Source organism: Electrophorus electricus, chromosome 3, assembly GCF_041902795.1.
Source record: "Electrophorus electricus isolate QZ-2024a chromosome 3, ASM4190279v1, whole genome shotgun sequence".
NCBI lineage: Eukaryota > Metazoa > Chordata > Actinopteri > Gymnotiformes > Gymnotidae > Electrophorus > Electrophorus electricus.
The window spans coordinates 11,487,653-11,510,000 of record NC_137499.1 but is presented as its reverse complement, the minus strand read 5'-3'; the positions used below and the strand labels follow the sequence as shown (position 1 = coordinate 11,510,000).

The 22,348-nt window shown below is 43.3% G+C and overlaps 1 protein-coding gene across 5 annotated transcripts in view; it reads left to right on the top strand.

Moving 5' to 3' along the window:
• xirp2a (xin actin binding repeat containing 2a) overlaps window positions 1–21,864 on the top strand; it is a 23,492-nt gene extending 1,628 nt beyond the window's left edge. Inside the window, exons 2-10 of one of the 5 annotated variants that reach the window (XM_027026541.3) lie at window positions 4,096–4,198; window positions 9,769–9,896; window positions 10,155–10,289; window positions 10,528–10,590; window positions 10,732–10,798; window positions 11,031–11,134; window positions 11,580–20,862; window positions 21,161–21,294; window positions 21,696–21,864. In XM_027026541.3, coding sequence (XP_026882342.2) covers window positions 4,096–4,198; window positions 9,769–9,896; window positions 10,155–10,289; window positions 10,528–10,590; window positions 10,732–10,798; window positions 11,031–11,134; window positions 11,580–20,862; window positions 21,161–21,255 — 9,978 coding nt within the window. In that variant the 3' untranslated portion in view covers window positions 21,256–21,294; window positions 21,696–21,864. Of the gene's footprint in view, window positions 1–4,095; window positions 4,199–6,562; window positions 6,809–6,841; window positions 6,873–9,768; window positions 9,897–10,154; window positions 10,290–10,527; window positions 10,591–10,731; window positions 10,799–11,030; window positions 11,135–11,579; window positions 20,863–21,160; window positions 21,295–21,695 lie in introns of those variants that run through there. The other 4 variants (XM_035526738.2, XM_027026542.3, XM_081710295.1 and 1 more) reach the window with 4 other exon arrangements.
• The last annotated feature ends 484 nt before the right edge of the window (window positions 21,865–22,348 follow it).

The following is a 22,348-nucleotide window of genomic DNA, read 5'->3' as shown; positions in this document are numbered from 1 at the left end:
GCGAAGGTAAATCACACTTCTCTGATGCCTCACTGTTCCACCAAACTAACATGCTATAGCAACAAAAACTGCAACTGGTAATAAACTTAAATAAGAGTAGTGAAACTAGCAGTTCACTCACACACACACACACACACACACACACACACACACACACACACACACAGCCTACATGTAAATTACAGTGTTATTTATAAGAAGCCTAGTCTTGCAGAGAAAGTCTAAAAATAAAGTTTAAATAACAGTTTTGCTTTGTCTGTGTGCACGTGTCCATGGGGGCACATGATGTGTGTGTATTTGTGCTTGTGTGTGTGTGCCCGTACTCATGGTTATGAGAAAAAGAACCACATGTAGTAGGGGCCCTGTTCCATTGCGGGATGTGAGATGAGCTGGCCCCTCTTCAGCTTTTTGTTCTAACCAGGCAGGGGCACGCCTGGTTCTACTTGGTTGGTCTCAGTTGTCAAACAATTGATCTGGTTTGCAGTGGCTTGGTGTGGGAAAGATATCCTGCAGCCACATTGGCCTTCGAAGATCAGACTGGACATCCCTGTTCTTCAGAAACATGGCACTAGGAGTCTAGCCTGAGTTTAAAGCCCTTCTAACGCTATCTGTGATTTTTCAGTTATTTTCTCTAGCTGGTTGATTGCGGAGAAGCCCTCCGTGCTTCTTCAAGCTACTTTGTGTGTAACACCACTTTAGATTTAACAGTGCTCAGTGGAACATTGTAACTTAGTGCATGAAACTGGAGAACTTCAGCTCACTGCAGTCTTTGCACACATTAGTCCGTGACATTCTCAGTTTTACAGCTACAGCTCAGTTTTACAGTCACTAAAAATGAAAATGTCACTAGTAAAATCCAGTGATCAAAACTGGCCATATATTCCTCCGTTCTGGTCCAAAATACCCTCTTATATTGTTCTTGGCGTTGTAAGCTTCATTATGCCTCTGTCTGGCTTCCATCCATGTTATGATGTTATATGCAAAAGCTACAAAGGCTGTTTAATAGTATGTTTTCAGCAGTGCATGCTGAATGCACCATTAAACCTGAAAACGGTCTTTGCAGTTCTGAAACCCAAAACCAGTCCAGCCTAACTTTGGCCCTAGCAGGCCAGCATGCCCCTGGCACCCACCTCGGCTGGACTACTGAAGCAAAGGGGAGAGGGGAGATTTGCAGGGATCCGACTATATGAGCACACTGAAACGTGACCTTCACATTCCGTGCTGCGGCTTAATAATTCACCAACTTTCTGCTGTCTTCCTCTGTCAGTCTAACCCCCCCCCCCCCATGTGTGTGTGTGTGTGTGTGTGTGTGTGTGTGTGTGTGTGTGTGTGTGTGTCTGTCTGTCTGTCTGTCTCTGTCTGTCTGTCTCTCTCTCTCTCTCTCTCTCTCTCTCTCTCTCTCTCTCTCTCTCTACTCTTAAAGCAGTCAGGGGGTACGCAGTGAGACTATCAGCAGAAGAGGAAAGTGCTTGTAGTTTCTTTCTCACCCAGTCATTCTAACCTTTCCTGTCCATCTGAGAGCTCTGATCTTTGAGGTATTAACTGTGCCATGATTCTCTTCTCGTTCAGTTTAAGATGGATTCCAACCTAAAAAAGCGCCGCCGGGAGAAAACAATCTGGTGAAGTCAGATGGGTAACGAGAGGATGTGCGCGTGCACAAAACAACCCACAGATGGCAGTGTAATATTTTGACGATTGTTGTAAATAGGAAAACCAGTGATTATAGAGAGATATTTCAAGGGCAAAAAAGGGCTATTCTCTCTGTGGTAGACCGGAATATTAGAGCAACACAAAAAGCGGTTAACGTTTGGCTTGTTGGGGCGCCTGAGCGAAAGGTTCATTTGAATAGTTTTTGCAACCGTTGTACAATAACCAAATGATGTTAGAGTGGTGCACAGGTATGAGACGCCCAGGGTCTGCTAGCGCACACGTCGTTGCACGCAGCTTTTTCACAGAGCGCTGTTTACTGTGCACGGAAAACAACACCCACCGTCACCATCTGTGGATCTTCACATACCGTGGACTTGTGTTTGTGTGTGCGTGACTGCGTCTCTGTGTATCTTCGCTATTTTTGTTCGGCCACGCGAGCACCATCGTGCGGGAATTGGCCTGGCGCGCGTGTGCGCGCGCGGTGCCCGCTATCGCGTAAAACCCCCAAAGCCGCGTGCACAGTAGTTGGCCCGCGCTCGGTCACCCGCTTAAGCACTCGCATTCTCGTGCTGCTAAATATAGAGGGAGTGACACACACTCGGAGGCCTCACGGCTAAAGGCGGAAAACACGGCGGCGCGCTGTCATCCAGGCCTTTATATACACTCGAGCTCAGCTCTGAGGGGAGCGTGATACCGGTCTTTAACGCCGCGTGCGGTGACTGGTCTTTACGGCTTTGTTAAATCTGGTCCAATAACTCAAACGCTCGGCATGTAGAGTGTGTGTGGTCACACACTGAAGCTCCGTGCGCCTTTTAATAGAATAGAATAGTATAGGATCGACTGGAGTTCAAGCCAGTGTAAGACTTAAGACTAGCGTGCGTTTATTTATTAAGAAATGTTTTTATTTATTTTTATTTAGAATATGATAGGATAGTATAAGATAAGATTACAATTTAATGGAATAGTAGTATTTAAATGCCAGAGTCAGTCAAGTCAGTCAGAGATGTCAGCATTAAAGCTGGCATTTATGAGATGGTTTAATGGGTTAAATGGGTTGCTTACAGGTACATGAATCATCACATTTACAGTTTGTGTGTGTGTGTGTGTGTGTGTGTGTGTGTGTGTGTGTGTGTGTGTGTGTGTGTGTGCGCTTTAATGCCTCCATGCTGTCTTGTTTGTCTATCTGCAGCCTGGTGACTAAAGTTTAAAAATGTCCACTTATCACAGAGGCTGCAGGGTAATGGGAACCTCTTGTGGCTGCTTGCACAAACAGGAACACCCCCCCCCCCCCCCCCCCCCCCCCCCCCCCGTCTATCTCTCACACACACACAAATACACAAGCATACATATGGAAACATGCACCGCTTTCACAAACACACAGACAATTGATGTATTCAGTATATTTCTTTGTGAACTGTCCTTGAATAACCCTTAAACTGATGATTTGTTGAGGTCCATTTTAGGATGCTGTGTAGAGCCTTGTCTGCAGCCACATGGGCTACACAGGTCAAAATAATCAGGCGTGTGAGATTGGCATCTTCTCTTTGACCACTGCTGTTTTGATGGAGAGCTTTTCTGAAATCATGACTTCCTGTAGCTCCAGGGGCCCACGGGACAGTGCCACAGCACAGGACAGTACCGCGCCTTTGGCAGACGGACCCGGTTGTGTTCTCTCCGTGTGAATGCTCACACCTGTTTCCTGCTTGCTTTCCTGAACTTTGACCTCATGAGCTCAGTCTAGCCAGACTGCTTGGCTCTGTGTTTGTGCCAGTATGGTCCTAAACACTGTACATGGTACACTCTAAACGCTTTAGTGTGTGTGTGTGGGGGGGGGGGGGGAGGGTTGTGATTAGACTGTTGCCTTTTCCTGCTGTTTTGTATGGCCATTTCCAGCTGAGTGGTTGTCGTGGAAACACTGAGGGGAGTATATTTGATTTGCAAATATTTTTGGAAAACAAAGTAGTGCGATTAGAGAGAGAGGGAGAGACAGAAAGGGAGAGGGAGAGAAAGATTGTTTTGGGGAAAGCCATCAGTGCCTGGGTAAAGTACTAAAATTAAATGCAGAAAAATATTTGTAGGATTGCATGGGACTGATTATTCTGGAATGTATTTACTCAAGTGATTCTGAAGAGAGAGCAGTTAAATTTGGTGACAGTTCTCAGTACGACATGATTCTTCATTCAAGGGCACCGATGTTGACTCAGTGTCAGTCCTCAAATCTAGAGAAACATTCCAGCCTCTAACTTATTAACCGCTGATATAGTGTTCGGTCTAGATGGACTGCATACACATATTCAGATGTGCGCACACATGTATGCACTCGCACGCACATGTAAATGCTTGACGTCTACACACCTAGGTAAAGTCTAAGGCAAATGCAAAAAACACACACCAAATTACTCCACACTGGTGACAACTCCTACCACCAATTGCCCCTCTCTGCAGGACGTGAAGAACTCATCCTGCTCTGCTCAGAGACTTATGGACCAAGCAAGCACAGGGTCGTCTGGGAAGCAGGTGTCCAATCAGAGTGAAGATGTGAATGTCTGTGAGTATCACTGGGTCTCATAGATTTTATGGTTCATAAGCATGACTGAGAGGACTATTATTGTGGAGGGTTCAGCCTGCATAATTTCTGTGAACTTGTGTGTGTGTGTGTGTGTGTGTGTGGTTGTTCTAGGTGACATGATTAAAGACACTTCTGTATTTTTCTTTGACATGTTGACAAGTGTGATAACACGATAGGTTGCAATTGTGTGTGTACATGGATGTGGTGTATGTGGGTGTGTGTGTGTGTGTGTGTGTGTGTACATGCATGTGGTGTGTGTGTGTGTGCTGGAGGTGTTATTATTTTGCAGTTATTTATTTCTTTCTTTTTTCTGGTTTTTACTTCTGCACTGTTGTTTCATTTTTCATCTGGTGCTATATTCTTATCGCCGTTATATCGTCTTTTATACATTGCATCAATACTTTGTGCATTCTCTGGTTAGAATGGCTTCTACATACATGTGCATCTGTGCATGTGAAAGTTCTGTCAGTAATATGTTAGCAAGCCAGTAGCTTTGGTTCATTTTGACACTTGGACTGTCCGGTGATGACTAGGTCTACTTTTAAACAGGCAACCTCCTTTATAGTGTTCCTTTTTCCTGATTCACTCCTACCACACAGCCACTGACTTTAGTACATGCACACACACACGCGCGCACACACACACGCACACACACACAAATAACAATAACAACCTCTCTGTCACACATACACACCCTCAGTATATTTTTGGTATGACATTCATCATTAAAGTGTTTGCCATTGCATTCCCATAAGTCAAGAGATATTTGTACCGGGAGACACACCACGTCATGTTTAAGAATGGATGCTAATGGATGCTAAACACCACATGATGTTTAAAAATGGGTGTTAATAATAAACAAACAAAACTAAAACAAACAAAGCTGTAACTGATTAAATCTGCATAACTCAGTTTGTTCAGGCTGCATAGGCGAGAAAATATTAAGGCTAAGGCAAAAAAAGCCCCTCGAAACATTAAAAAAAACATTATCAGCAATATATGTAAAAAAAAAAAAAAAAAAAAAAAAAAAAAAAAAAAAAAAAAGCCGTAGCAGAGACTGTGATGAACATATAAGAGAACAGGCTGCCAAATACAGCATGATCTCTGAATACAAGAACAAAAGAGGTGGAAAAAGGGGTAAACCATCACATACACGTTATTATTCTTTATTATGTTACTTTTAAGAACTGTTTCCTGAGCGCAAAGTCAGTTTTCCCCTCCTATTGTTAAATCTATTTACAGTCTGGTCTTCACCTGCTATTTCATTACTAAGTTCAACTAGTTTGGAGAGATCAGTCAATTTGAATAGTGCATTAAGTCCAAGCCTTGCAAACTACTGACCATACAGGCTATTGAAACTACTGACCATACATGCTATTGAAACTACTGACCATACAGGCTATAGGAACTGCTGACCATACAGGCTATTGGAACTACTGACTATACAGGCTATTGGAACTACTGACCATACATGCTATTGAAACTACTGACCATACAGGCTATAGGAACTGCTGACCATACAGGCTATTGGAACTACTGACTATACAGGCTATTGAAACTACTGACCATGCAGGCTATAGGAACTACTTCTTCTCTGGAGACAAATACAGAAAGTGCAAATATAAATAATAGAAATGAATAATTCAATTATTTATATTTTTTATTTACATGGAGTACAACTGACATAAAAAAGGAAACATGTAATATTGTTTGTATTTGCTTCTGATCAGTGGTACATTTTCCGGTAACATTTTCATACAGAGAATCATTCAAACTCTGTACATCTTGAGCATCCAGTTAAGTTGTTTATAAACCAATTATGTCCTGATCGTCCAGTTAGGTCCTCTTACAACCCACACACACACACACACACACACACACACACACACACACACACACACACACACACACACACACAACATATATAGGTTTTGCTGTCCCCTACTTACATTAAATAATACATTAAATAATTCTTACATGAAGTAAATACCATATTTCACATAAAGATTCTCTCACTTTCTCATAACACATATTTTTCCTACATCCTCCATGTCTCTGATTAGTTCCGTGTGTGTGTGTGTGTGCGTGCGTGCGTGCGTGCGCTGTGCCTCATCGTTTTGGCCTTGCAGATTTACACACGTCCTTCTGTTTCAGTCTTAACTTTTTTTGTGTGTGTCTGAGCCTGAAGTTGTGCTGGGGGAGGACACACGGGAATGCGTGAGTGACACCATCCCTCCATATGACTTCAGGTTAAGGGCACGTCTGGTAGCGGCTCTAAAAAAGGCACCACCACGCTGGTGATCCTGGAAGGGGGGGGGGGGGGGGGGGGGGTTGGGAGGGGGCACGGAGGGGGGACGCCTAAAATAAAACCAGCTGTCTCCATCCTCACTCGGAAGAGAACGGTACAGGATCCTGGAGCTGGTCTCCGCGCTCTCACAAACACAGTTTGCAGTCAGACGGGAGCAGAGCACACAGCCTGGTGGTACGTCAGCAGCCTTCATCTACTCCAGCTGGGATCCGTAGCGTCCAGGTGACGCCGTTCGTGCGCTGACCAAACGTTGTGCCACCCTCAGCGGTAGGCAGTCATAGGTAGGTGCTGTCTGAGCCAGACGAGGCCTAGCACCGACAACGCATGACATGGTTTGTGTAAGCTGTGAGTTACGTCTCTTTTATCATCAGCCATGTTTACATTAAAAAAAAAAATCATAGCTATACTTTAAAGCTGGATAGTAAAGAATAAAATGGATCGTGAATGATATTTTACTATAGTTTATTGCCTGGATTGTGTATTATATGGTTATTATGAGTGTATGGTTAAGTCACACAAATGAATGCTGGGTAATGCAAGTTGTAGGATTTTCAATAGATTGCCTGTAAGAGAGTCACTTGATTCTATGATTTAATCAGGCACTTGATATTCTGATTAAAGACTCAATTTGGTTGGTGAGTGTTCGTTAATTATGTAAGGCGAAATCACAGGGGACACTATCACATCAGAGTAGGCCGAGTGAAGGTGAATATTGATGAGGTTGATTTACATGAGTACAATTAGAGTAATTTGAGACTACTGCCTCTCTTCTGAGCCACTCTGTTATTTTGAAAGTGAAGAGTTTCAAATGGTAACTGAATTACAAGTTGATTGAACTCAGAGTGCTCTAACCCTAGGAATTAGTTTAGTGTTTATTAGTTTAGTGTTTATGTTTATTAGTTTAGTGTTTATGTTTATTAGTTTATTTTACTCCAGTAGAAAGGACATGAAGTACTCCACATGTGAAAGCAGATTACAGAAATATGTGCCAAGGAAATATTTTGCTATTCCACTAATGGACTGTCAAACGGTAAAGGATAGACTTAAAGAGGGTTTTATACTGATGTCTGTAAATAGTGACTTGTGCTTAAAATGAATCATGTCTCAAATAGCCCATATACCCGAGGCCTCCATAAGTGTTCTCAGAATAGACTCAAACGTTAGAACTCTCTGGGCTAGCTTTAATGCCAGTGCTGTGTGTGTGTGTGTGTGTGTGTGTGTGTGTGTGTGTGTGTGTGTGTGTGTGTGTGTGTGTGTGTGTGTGTGTGTGTGTGTGAGAGAGAGAGAGAGAGAGAGAGAGAGAGAGAGAGAGAGAGAGAGAGAGAGAGAGAGAGAGAGAGAGAGAGAGAGAGAGAGAGAGAGAGTGAGAGAGTGTACCCAGGAAGTGGAACTTCCTTCCTAAAAGTCAGAACCATGTGAGAGCTTTTCCGAAAAGCACCTCCATTGGCCATTTTCTTCTTAAATAAGGTGCCTTATTTTAGGTAGCACAACTCTTATTATCTCTCAATGAGAATGAAAATGAATTAGAAAGAGATTTCAGGATCATTTAAGGAGTCCACAAACAGCAACATGCCAACGCAAGGAAGAAAATGGCCAATAGAAATGCATTATTGCGGCAGTGAATTGTGGGATCAGAGGTGCTTTCCGGAAAAGTTCTCCCATGGTTCCGACTTTTAGGAAGGAAGTTCCACTTCCTGGGTACACACTCTCTCTCTCCTGCTCTCTCTCTCACTAAAACGTGACACCAAGCAGGCTTCCACATCACTCGCTGATTGAGCTGCAGCAGTGCCAGAACTTCAGGTCCAGGATGCCGCGTGCGTTTGCCGCTGTGGCATGCACAGGCCTGTATGGCTAGCTGCTCATGTGCCTTCCTTATCATCATGATAAATGAGGGACTGTTTGAACAGCGTCGCCTGTCCTCTATGTCTCAGGTGTAGAGTTGCTGACCAGCTGCTGCCAAAACCCTGCTTATTCTAGACCTCCTCTCTCTCTCTCTCTCTCTCTCTCTCTCTCTCTCTCTCTCTCTCTCAGGATAGCTTTACATTGACTTGCTCTAAATAGCTGTCCTGTGGATATTAATGGCAGGGGGAGCATAGCTTCGTCACATGGTGTGCTCGCAGTGCCTATCTGATGTAAGAGAAGCATGGGGGTTTATGACACAGCGACAGCAAGGGGCCTAAAGACCTCACCACTTAGACGCGCGTCACATCCGTCCCACTATAACACACACTCTGAAGACCTCAGCCGAGGCCATCCACATAAAACCTGAGGCTAGTTACCCCCTACCCCCCTCTGCTCCAGGAACGTACAACACCATTCCAGGCATCTTTTGCGGAAGAGAGACACCAAAAGTGTCTTGCTTAGAGTATGTGGTAGGAATCCACAGACATCTTGAGGTGCATTTAACCTAAACGCATTTCATTTAAAACATTTACGTTATTATAGCATATACTTACCTTGTATATATACTTCATGTTTTATTGCTTCTGATTGTAAATGTTGACATTAGTTTCAGAGCCCAAAATTGTCAGCCTTGGTTATTGGATAAATGCTAATATATTTGGATTTACTGAGATCGATATAGTTTGAGTTCCTGTTTTTGTGAATAGGTCTATGTATCACTAATAGGTTTATGTTCAAGAACATTAGGAATGTGTGACAGGTGTTAAAACGGAGCGTCAAGTTGTGTCAGCATTGCAGTAAAGTTAAAAAATGAACTTTGAACCTAAAAATGACGGGTGACAGATGACAGAGTTAACCCTGACGTGGTGAAGTTAGTGATGGATCTGACCCATTGCATGACATACCACATACTTTACTAAGCCAGAACGTCTAACTATAGGAGCAGAGAGACCGGGCAGGACAGCATCAGTCATCACATGTAGTAATCCATGCTCTTGAGATAGCTGTCTGAATATGCTGTTTTTAAAATGCTTCATGCTGTCTAATGAAATATTAATGTGTGTGTGTTAGCCTAACCAAACAACCTTACAAGTGTAGTCTGATGGGGCTCAAAGGTTGAAGAATGTGGCAGTAAGCCTTTAGCCCTGCTTTGGACAGCATTATTAGCTACATGCATAATAACTACAAAAAAGTATTTCTTCAATGCACAAAGTGCACCCTTTACACCAAATATTCTCCAAACGTCTCCAAATTTTGTCTGTGAAACCAGATTTAACGTCATGTGGTAATGTCACAGTAGAAAACTGTGAAACCACCATGTTCTATCTCTGCATTGCAGATGCAGGCAGCACAGGTGTTGTAGGAGACACACACGCTGAAGGTGACCCTGAGACAGTCCCTCTTAAAGAACGTCTGGCGTTGTACCAGGCAGCTATCAGTAAGGAACAGAGAAGCGCTGCTAGCATTGTAAGCACATACACACACCTGCACATACACACACACACACACACATGCACACCAAGCTATCTGTTTACTATCCGCCTTAATTGAGTGAGAGGTTTCTGCTTTCCCAAGCTACTCTCCCACTTCCTGATTAGAGGAAAGAGAGAGAGAGAGAGAGCATGAGAGATTGCACTTATACTGATTTTCAACAATGAGATGCCTATTGCAAGACAAACTAAACAACGCAATCTAAGTATTTCGTGTGTGTGTGCGTGTGTGTAGGTCATGGAGGACTCCGAAGCATGCTCTTTACCAGGTGGTCTGGCCAGTGTGAAGAAACAGTTTGAGAGTCAGAATGTCAGCTCCTCTTCCTCCACTCAAAGCACCGTCACACAGTACCACTACCAGCAGAGACAGGTGATGCACATAGACATAATATAGAAAAAAGGCCAATAAACCAATATGGAAGCTTGGCCAACAAGAGAGACTTAAGTATTCAACTTCAGATTCAAAGATATCTTTAGGTTTATAACATACTCTACTTCCCAAACAAAAACAAACGTAAATCGGTTGCTTAAACCTTCACAAAGTATTTAGTGTTGTATTTGTGTTGTGAATGTGTTTGTGTTATAGCAGTTGTTATGTTTATGAACAGGAAGTTGTGAGCTCATCAGAAGTCTGTGTGAGAAGCAGTGTAAGAGAGAGTCATGACCTACAGGTACACAGTCAGACAAAAGTATTCAAAAAAGTAGTTTTGATCTGTCTGATCGGGTAGGACTTTAGATATGCATATCATTTCTGTCTGTATGCTAATTTTACTATTAATCACGGATTTGTGTTTGACCCTCTGTTATTGCAGGCCTCACAAGATCAGAATATTCAACACAATGTAACATCTAGCTTTGGGAACGATTTTGATGATAAAGGTAGGTTCAAAGGCTAAAATCAACCTTTGTACAAGCACCTCCACCAGTTTACTAGCACCTCCTCCAGTGTACTAGCACCTCCACCAGTGTACTAGCATAACCTATTGGCCTTCACAAGCTCGGGGAGTCATATAGCTTACATTACATGTGTTACTGTCAGTCCTACAGGTGAAATTGTTTTATTAAATGTAGACTCTTATTTTGGTGTTTTCTCTCCTACCGTTTCCCTCAGTGGTGGTGCTCGGGGGTCAGGATCTGCCTAAAGTTTCCACCCAAGCACTTAAACAGCAGTATGAGAAAAGCATAGAAGAAGCGACTCCAAGCAAGCACATCAAGGTAATGAAGGGTTATGAGCATCCTGTTAAGCCCTGACCTGTACCAGCTGCTTTAGAAAACCCATTCAGAACACAGATCTCTACATGCAGAATGACAGACGATGTTTGCTGTTATCAGTAGTCTTGTTTTTAAACGTAAAAGCTTATTGTTCTTTTCAGTCTTTAAACAATTATAGCTCTGAGACATGAAAAACATGGTACTTTGCAACATTTCATGCAACTTTTGAATGGTATATTTCAACTGAAACAGGACAGCCATTTCTTATGAAGATAGTAGATTCCTGTCTTTATTTTTGGTTGCGCTTGTTTTTTAATATACTGTATTATGTTGAACTGCACACAAGAGAACAACTTCTAACAATAACAGGAAAGCTTTGTAGACTGAATTCACGTTCAGTGACGATATGTTGACTGAATCACTGTCCTTTTCTCCCTTAACCAAAAAGATTGATCTTGATTACAACCAGTTTCCGTGGGCACCAGCTAATGTGTCATCAAAGTCTGCAGCAGGAGGCAGTTATGGGTCTATTACCAAAACTATGAAGGAGACCTCCTCTACGTCAGCATCTGCCTGTGCTCATTTTGAAACTACTGAGCAGTATCTCCCTCCACCACCCACCACCCACATTCTTCAAGCCTCTATAGAGGTTCCAGGGTATTGTCCCTCACCCCAGCCTGCAGATCAGCATGTTTCCCCCAAATATCCCGTCAGCAAGGAGCAGTACTCCAAGCAGAGGAACCTCTATGAACTGAAACGCCTGTATAAGCACATCCATCCAGAAGTACGCAGAAACCTGGAACGGGACTTCATCACTGAAATGGAGCACTCTCACATGGACAGCGACGAAGAAGTGAGTGGTGATGTGCGGCAAGTGCGGTCTGTGTTTGAGAATAGTGGCGGTAGTCCTGGGAAGTGTATGAGCCCAGAAAGAGAGTTTCTGGAGTGGGATGAGATTTTGAAAGGTGAGGTGCAATCTATGCGATGGATGTTCGAAAACAAGCCACTAGATGCCATCAAGGATGATATACCAGAGGAGAATGAAAGTAGCAACATTGCCCAACAGGAAATTATTGCTGGGAAAGATGTGAAATACACAACTTGGATGTTTGAAACACAGCCGATTGATACTCTAGGTACAGAAACACCAGACTCAGTAGAGCAGAGCGGAAAGCTAACAGATCTAGCAAGAGGAGATGTCCAAACTGCAACCTGGCTTTTTGAGACACAACCTCTGGACTCCCTAAATAGGATTTACCAAGAGGATGACCAAAATGAGCAAGTGATGTACACCAAAGACATTGCACGGGGAGATGTAAAAACAGCGAGATACTTGTTTGAAACTCAGCATCTCGATTCCCTTGGCCACACTGAGACAATTGATGAATCACACTTCCTGCAGCTGAAGTCAGAGCTTGAAGAGACTAAAGGTGATGTCAAAACTACAACTAGAATGTTTGAGACACAACCTATGTGTGTAATTCGGGGAGATTCTGGTGAGATGCTGCAGATTACAACCGTTCGTCGTGAGGAGACTGAGAAAGGTGACGTGAAAACATCACGCTGGCTTTTTGAAACCCAGCCTCTAGATATGATTAATAAAGACCCAACTAAAGTTAAGCTAATTTGTGGAGTTTCTATGGAGGAGGACTATCGAGGCGGGGTAAATCGGGGAAGATGGCTTTTTGAGACCAAGACTCTTGATCAAATCAAAGATGAGGAATGGGAGAACACTAAAAGTCAAAAGGAGGAAATCATAGGAGCAGATGTTCGAAGGCACTGTATGACCTTTGAGACACAGCCAATGGATAAACTAAAAGACAATGCCAATGCTAGGTCACCTGAACCAGACGACATCATGGGGGGTGATGTAACTTCAACCAGGCATCTGTTTGAGACAGTGCCAATGGAAAATCTGAAAGAGCTGCCTGAAGTTGGAAAACTACAAAAGGTCGTTGCCTCAGAGGAGGAGAAGGGTGATGTGAGACATCAGAAGTGGTTATTTGAGAGCAAGCCTCTTGAGCAAATCCGAGAGGAAAAGAAAGAGATTACACGGACAGTTAAGCTGCAAGAGTTGGACAAAGGTGATGTCACCAACTATAGGGAGATATTTGAGACAATGGATCTGAGCAAATGCACAGATAAGCAGAAAATGGCAGTGGAAGGTGTTACAAGTGGATCAGTGAAGTCAAACAAAGTCCTCTTTGAGTCCACACCTTTGTATGCCATACAGGACAGCTCAGGGCAATACCATGAGGTCAAGACTGTACGGCGAGAAGAAATCGTGAAAGGTGATGTTCGAAGCTGCAAATGGATGTTTGAGACTCGCCCGATTGATCAGTTTGATGAGAGCATTAACAAATTCCAGATCATCAAGGGAATTTCTAAGCAAGAGATTGAATCAGGTGATGTCAAAACAGCCAAATGGTTGTTTGAAACTCAGCCTCTTGATGGGATCAAACATTTCAGCAACATGGAGGAAGAGGACAACAGGAAAAATGAGACCATTGAGATCCAAAGGGGCGATGTGAAGACCTGCAGGTGGTTGTTTGAGACTCAACCAATGGATGTCTTGTATGAGAAAGCAGAGGCAAAAGCAGAGGATACCACAGAGATCCAGAAAGGTGATGTAAAAACCTGCACCTGGCTCTTCGAGACCCAGACACTCGACAGCATCAAAGATGAATCTGAGACGATCTTGAAAACATGTACAGTGAAACAAGAGGACATCCAGGGCAGGGACGTACGTCTGGCCCGATTTCTGTTTGAGACAGAGAATCTGGAAAATATCAAAGGGGGTGAAGATCATAGTAACTTTAAAAGGGTCACACGGATTGATATTGAGTCTGGAGATGTATCAAGGATGAAGTACATATTCGAGACCCAGTCATCAGACATCATGACCTCCAGTTCTGAGGAGACTATGCAGAAATTGAAATCTCATCAGGCTGAGGAAATCCAGAAGGGAAATGTTGTCAATTGCACATGGATGTTTGAAAATCAGCCAATTGATACCATCAAGGAGAATGCTGAAGAATCAAAAATGACGCGTACCGTGACAGATGTTCAAGGAGGTAATGTTGACAAAGGCCGTTTTATCTTTGAGACATATTCCTTGGATGCGATTAGGGAAGATTCATCCGAGGCAGAACTCAACAAACTTCAGAGTATCATACGAGAGGAGACTGAAAAAGGAGATGTGAAAAATTACACTATGATGTTTGAAACCCAACCACTGTATGCTATTCAGGACAAAGAGGGACACTTTCATGAAGTTACTACAGTCACCAAAGAAGAAATCCTGAGGGGTGATGTCATTGGGGCACGATGGCTGTTTGAGACAAAGCCACTGGATTCAATAAGAGACACAGATGAGGTTTATGTCATTAAAGCAGTTACAGAAGAAGATGTACAGAAAGGAGACGTCAGCACAGCCAGATATAGATTTGAAACACAACCACTTGATCAAATTGCAGAGGACATGAAAATCAGCATTAAGACAGTTGCAGACGTCCAGGGTGGAGATGTCAAAACAAACAAGCAGCATTTTGAAAGCGATGAGATGCCTCAGAAGTTTGTGAGAACTGTTAGTGTAAGTGAGATACAAAAGGGTGATGTTAGAAGTGCCACATGGATGTTTGAAACACGTACAATTGACAAGATCCGTGGAGAGGGTTCAGAATACAATGAGATGGAGAAAGTAACACGAGAGGAAGTGGTGAAGGGTGATGTTAAGCAGTCAGTGTGGCTTTTCGAAAAAGAACCTCTTGATCAAATCAAGGATACAGATGAAACAGAAGCTGTGGTTGCTCGTGAGGAAATTCCCAAAGCTGATGTAAAGACAACAACATGGCTCTTTGAAACAACACCACTGACTGAATTTAATGAGACCAATGTCAAGAAGACGGAGATCATGGGCAAGAGCATCAAGGAGACATTAGAAGAACTCCACAGTCAGAAAATGGTTGACTCCCAGGGTATTCTTATAGAGGCAAATGAGATCGGTAATGTTAGGATGGCAAAATACAAACTGCTGAATCAGAAGACTCCAGAGATTCAAAGAGAGGAGGTTATTCGAGGAGACCTGAACAACATCATGATGAATCTTCTGAACAGACGAGAGACAACACAAAGCGGCATTAAAGTTGATGCTGAAGAGAGAGGAAATATCAATACAACCGTCCAACAGCTCTTTAATCAAGACAGAGATGTTAATGTGGAGAAAGAAGAAATCATTAGAGGAGACATACAAGAAGCAATTAACAGCCTACTGAAGAAGGAAGGGTCTGCCAAACGTGGCATATTAATTCAAGAAGATGAGAAAGGAGATGTGAGGATGACAATATATTCACTCCTGAACCAAGAAGAAGAAAACAGACTTGTCAAAGAGGACATTGTTAAAGGTAATGTCCACGGGACTCTGCGTATGCTATTGACTAGTCCTTATGCTAAAGACCAATCCTCAAAGATTCAAGTTGAAGACACAGAGAGAGGTAATGTCAGTTTCTACTCAACTTGTATTGAGTCTGGGGCACTGGATTATCTCAAACAACTTCAGTTAGGATCAGATGAAAACTATGACGAGAAGGTTAAGGAAATGATTATTGGAGGAGATGTGGAGCATACAAAAATTATATTGAGGAACAATCAGCAGGCAATTGGGCGAACTGTGGCTGAAGACGATATTGTTCCTGGAGATGTTCACAACACAGTGCAGGTGTTCATGAAGGAACCAGTGCTCTCCTTACACAACTTGCAAAAAGAGGAGATTGTAAAAGGTGACTTGAGAGCAGCCCTTGACTCACTTGCACAAGCCATAAATGAGCACAGAATTATTGATAAAGAGGAGGTGGTCAAAGGTGATATAAATACCACACTCAAGTTTCTAGAAGAGGCCCAGAACCAACTTAGAGAAATGGATAAGCCTGAGATTGTTCGTGGAGACATCCGAGGTGCACTAGAATCCCTTGAGAAATCAGCAACCGCTAAGACTGAAGTAATTATTGAGGACTTAATCCCAGGAGACATCAGGGGAACTTTGAAATCCCTTGAGGAGGCAAAGCAAGCAGTAAAAGATGTAGAGAAAGAGGAAATTGTCAAAGGTGACATCCAGAATACTTTGCTAAGTTTACAGGAGGCCTCAAATGAGAAGAAAGTCTTCCAGCACCAAGTGAGTGAACAGGGTGATGTAAAGGGCACCATTCAGCTCTTAATGGAACCAGCTTCATCCCCTCATATACAGAGGAGGCCAAGCACAGAGGGTGACATAAAAACGTCAATCAAGTCTCTTTACGAGCAGGAACAGACAAAGATAGAGAAGGAGGAGGTGGTCAAAGGAGATGTTCAGGGAACCATCAAATGTCTTATGAAGAAGAAAGAACAATCAAGTCACAAGTCAAAAATAAATCCATCCAGAAGAGGTAACGTTCCGATAAATAATCCAGTGCCTCCTGAGCAAGAGGCCCAGGAATCCCCTGCTGAATCCAAGGGTGACTCAAAGCCATCAAATCCATTGCCTTCAAAAAATATGCCCCAGAGTATGGAATCATATGCAAGCACTCAAAAGCAAACAGTCAAGACCGATCAGAGCCTGGCTTCCACTCAAGACCAACACTCAACAACCAAACACGTGACAGTTGGACAGTCTGAGTGCTCCCAAATCTCTCCAAAGGTAAATGTGAAAGAGCACCATGTAAAACCGAAGCAAAACATCCCTAGTCCTGTAACCATAACGAAAAAAAAAGTTGGAAAGCAAACGAGTGAGAAAAAAGATGGTGTTTCTGTGTGCTCTGGAGAGTGTGAAACCAAAGAGACTAAACAAACAACTAAATCCACAAAGCAAACACAAGAAATTAAGACAACCACACAAGTTCAGACCATGGTAACAACACAGGAGACAACCATTACACAAAACCAGAACATCAAAAATGTCAAATCAGAACCAAATGTCAAGAGTCACAAGACAGAGAAGAATCTCAAGAGTCAGAACTACAACCTCAATCCAAAGGGAATGATCAAAAAGAAGCCCCAGCCAGAAATTCACTTCCCCCCTCCTCCAACCTCACCTCCACCACCTTCTGAGTCTGAGCTCTCTCTTCCTCCTCCACCCTCTCCAGTGACGGAGCCTGACATCACTCTTCACCCTTCGTTAGTCATGAGACAGGACAGTGATCTTCCTCCACCCCCACCACCCCCTCCACCCACCGCTGAAGCAGAGGTTGAATGTTTTCCACCACCTCCTCAGGATCTGCTTCCCCCTCCCCCATCTCAACAGGAACTCATTTCCGTGACACAGCCAAACACTGGGAAGCCAAAGCCCCGACCTCTGTTCAAGGTACCCAAGACTGAGCCTCCTAAGCAGCCAGATCCACCCAAATTTAAGTGGCAGAAGAAGCAACCTGCTCAAACTCCTCCGGCACCTCCACCACCACCTTCCCCTGAAGTGTCTGTGGCTAAACAAAAACAAACAGCAACACACATTACCACTACCACAGTCACAGAAATTAAAGGGAAGGAGAAAAAACCTGAAGAAAATGTAACGCCATTTGAGATGCCACCTCCACCGGTCACTGAAGCTCCCGCAACTGTCCCAGTGCACAAGCCAGACCTTGAGGAGCCAGCTTGTCCCAAAAAAGCATTTGTTCCTTCGATTAAACTCCCACCACCCCCAGAGCCTGCTATCGAACCAAAGTCCAGACCTTTTGCAAGGAAATTCAAGACACCTCTCATGCTAGCAGAAGAAAGATATCGTAAAGAAAGAGAGGAATCTGAAAAAAACAAAACAGGATCCACTGCATCTTCTCCTCTGACTAGCATAGAGTTTCAACCTGATGCTGGTGTAGAGTCTACCACACAGACTCTGGAGCAGTCACAAGTTATATGTGAAACACAGCAAGAACAACATAAAGAAAAAGAGGTTGAAAAGAAGCTGTCCATGATCCCTAAAGAGCCAGAACCTGTAAAAAAGCCAGTCACAGCATCGCAAGGACAATTTGTAAAACCTATTCCATCAAAAATGACTCAGCCACCAGTGGTACAGAAGGCACCTGCAAACTTTCAGTTGAGCAAGCCTTCCTTTCCCAAAGTCAGCAAGAAAGCTGGCACTGACTCAGCTAGTGTTGCTGTAGATACAAAGCAGGTCTCTGCTACTATCACCCAGACTACAGCTGAGATCAAAGCGCCACCAACATCCACAATGCCTCCTCATACAGAAACTGAGTACCTTAGAAATGTAAAGGTAAGCTCCCACACTACCACCTCCAAGCAAATCATGGACCAAGGTCAATCTATGCAACAGTTCTCAACTGTTCAGTCTCAATCTGCACCTTCTCTAAAAGCAGAAGAATCTGTAACTGACGAGACAAAAAAGGTATCCCCGCAACCTACAAAAATCCCAAAAGTGACCCCAAGCTTCAAAGTTAAAACCTTTAGGGTGCCCAAGCAGGAAAAACAGGATGAAAAGAAAGAGTCATTTCAGAAAGAGCAAACAGCTGCTGAGAATGTGTCCCAGGTCAGTGCAGGCCAGGTGTGCTCTCAGGTCAGTGCAGGCCAGGTGTGCTCTCAGGTCAGTGCAGGCCAGGTGTGCTCTCAGGTCAGTGCAGGCCAGGTGTGCTCTCAGGTCAGTGCAGGCCAGGTGTGCTCTCAGGTCAGTGCAGGCCAAGTGTGCTCTCAAGTGGTTAGTGGCAGCACAGAAAAGACTGATGTCAAAGTGGAGAAGCAAGAGCAAACAGAGCAAATTAAGGACACCAAATTGGAGATACATCTAAAGAAACCCAAAACAAAGTCAAAAAAGGATTTTAAAGAGCCACCACCTGTGGCACCCAAACCATCAGTGGAAATGCATTATATTTTACCATCAAAGTCTATGGAAGTTCATCATCAAGGAACAGGGCAGACAACCGTCACCCAGTCCCAGCAGGATATCAAGGAGGAAAATGTTCACGATATTAATGTGGTTACTCAACATACAGTTAATCAGCAGAGTATTCAACAGAAGGGAAAATTGCAGATAAGAAAACAAGTTAAGGGCCCACAAAAGCCACCAGGCATGGAGGAGGCTGCTAAAGAGCCCCTGCAGAAAGAGTCCAGCCAGTCAGATATTAGAAAAGCACTTTTGAAAAGTCCAGCAGAAGCCTCAGATGTCCAAAGATGTGAGGACATGCAGAAACTGCTGAGTCACATCAAGGAGATGCAAGAGTCAACAGGGAAAATGAATGTCAAGTCATTCAGGGTACTGCTGAATATAATCCCTGACTGGCTGGTAGGAGATGAGGAAAAAGCAGAATTAAGTCGTGCACAGTACAACAAGCAAAAGTTTCAGGAGATCATTGTGTACGTGAGGAACCTTGCTGAAACAAAACTTACTGTTTTAGACAGAAATTTGGCTGCACTTGAAAATTTAGAGAATGAGTCAGTACAGAAGAAGGCTGTGAGTGGAACAGCTCAGAAAATATCTAAAATAAGCATTGGGTCAGCTAAAGTGGAGACTCAGAAAAAAATACAGGAGAAGACTGTTCAAGAGCAGAGTGATTCCAAAAGCACAGATTCCAAAGTAATGCCTCCAGAGCTTAAAATGAGGACTCCATCCCCCACATATATTTGCATCGAGACAGCCCGAAGGACAGACTCTCCTCTGCAAGTTGTCTCTTCACCACCACCTCTTTATACATCAGGTGCTACACCAACACCTCCACCTCGCTGGTCAGAAATCCCCACAAGTATTAACCGAGCTACACCTTCTCCAACTCTGAGTCGCTCAGAGAAACTAACCAAACTAAGAGAAACAACTGCAAAGCTATCTTGTGGTGTGACTCCGCCTCCTGTGCCTCTGCCTGAGCAAGCGTTGCAGGTGCAAGGGGACGTGGAGGAGTCTCACACATCCAGTCACCAAGAGGTCACTATGGAGACACACATGATGGAGTCATCTATGCTCCAGTCATCCATGGAAATTCATGGAGACTCAATGATGACAGTAAAAGACAAGCGGGAGTTTTTTGAGGAGGCTCAAAGGGCAGAGAAGAATCGGCACTACATGCGGAAGGATCCCATTAACATCCCAGAGAGGCTGGAACCAGATGCAGAAGACAATGAGACAGAGATCCCTATAGACTTTCATGACAGGATGAAAGATGATCTTCCCAAGGTTGATCTATCAAAGCTTGTCAATAAATTTGAGGCCCCAAAGTCCAAAGTCTACATGAGGAAAGACCCCATTGTAATTCCTGAGCGACTAGGGAGTGATACAGAAGACACTGAAGCTGAATCTGAAAGAAAACCTTCCCAGGTAGAAGAGGTGCCAACATTTGATATCAAGGCCTTGAAGAATGTGTTTGAAATGGGTGAGCAAGCCCACCAATATCTCAAAGAGGAGAAAAAGTGCCTTGAGAGGCCAGAGGAACTGAAGGAGCCTACAGGTTTCTCTGAGACAAAATCTGTTGCAGAGCATTACTCCACAGTTGACGAGTTTGGGAACCATGTGACAGGGTCAAGGACTGAGATGACCTCCCATTCTCAGAGCATGGCGGCACGCCGTGATCCTCCAACATATGCAGATGTGGTGCGAGGAAAGGTTCCTGTTCTTGATGTACCACCCGAAGCCACAGCAGAACAACTTCTAAAGAGCTTCCAGCAGACATGGGCTGAAAGCGATAACATCTTCAAGAACCTGGGATTCAGTGTCTCAGGCCATCACACCTCGCATACCTCACATCAGCAGCAGACTGTCGTCACTGGTAAAACTGTGTGATGACGCATGGGAACATTAACGAGTGTAATGGTGTTTACTAAAACAGCAACCATGTGTTTGATCATGTGAAATTTCACATACAGGAATTTTGATTTTAAAAGGTTTGTACTATTCCAATAACCCGATTGCTTTTACAGCTTCTCTTTTTTTCCATGTTTTGCTGGTGTACAATTAACATTACTGACATGTACCTGAGTGCTTGGATGTGGGGTGATTATGAATATGAAATCATTCACATTCTGAGAATATTTATCAACTATCTATTATCACTTCCTTTCTTACAGAAAATAAGGGTGCCAGAGTCCGAACTGTGTCGGGTATGTCGGAAGAGGGTGTATCCCATGGAGTCTCTCATAGCGGACAAACAAAACTTCCATAAAAGCTGCTTCAGGTGTGCTCATTGCAACAGTCAACTCAGGTAAATAGTGAAAGTTGTCCAATATATCTATCCATCTACTTACATATTACACAAACCTTGTCCTAAACATGTTCCAATTATTAAAAATTCAAAGTACATTTATTCTGTCTTACATTTATTCTGTGGCTTGACAGATAGATAAACATCCAATCTAGCAATCATGTAATTGTCATCACATAAAAATAACAGTCATGACAACATTACTTAAGCCATAGGATATATTCATTTTATTATTTAAAGATACCCGGAGAATAGTCTTTTTGTCAGGGTTTTCATATATCTGCAACTGACGTGATCAGCTGTTAAATTTATTGGTTATATATGCATTTTTTCTTTAAAAACTCTTTCAGTCCATTTAATGTTTAGAGCCCTGATGATTACTGATTATCCATTTTCACCAGCTTGGGAAACTACGCCTCTCTCCATGGACGAATGTATTGCAAACCCCATTACAAACAGCTGTTCAAGTCCAAAGGGAACTATGATGAGGGATTTGGAGAAAAACCCTACAGGGATCTTTGGAGTGCAAAAAATCAGATGACCACACCAGAAAAGGCTAATACCTCTCCAGTCAGATCAGATACCAAAGCAGCCCACCAGGTCTTAAAAGAACAAGACTTATTCCCAGCAGAGGATAAAGATGTAAGCAAATCATATGTTAACGCCAAAAAGCCAGCGAGTAAAATTTCACTTGTTTGGCCGCCACAAAGCGAGTCCCCAAGGAAGAGTTTTAGCATGGAAGAAGAAATAAAAGTAGTTAAACCTGCTTGGCCTCCTAAAGAGGAGACAGTGCCACAAGAAAACAGTAAAAATACAGAACAAGAGAGGACATCACCAAAACCGGACCTCAGTAATGAACAACAAATCGAGAACGAAACCAAGGAAAATGGTGGTGAGCCACTGATAGTGCCTGCAGAATCCACCAAACCTGAAGAGGTACTAGAGCAACCAGCAAAAACCAAAATCACAACAGATGTCATCTATGGACCTAAAACCACTGAGACCTCAGACAGTATACCGCAAAAGGGAGAGCAAACAGAAGGTGAATCAGGAA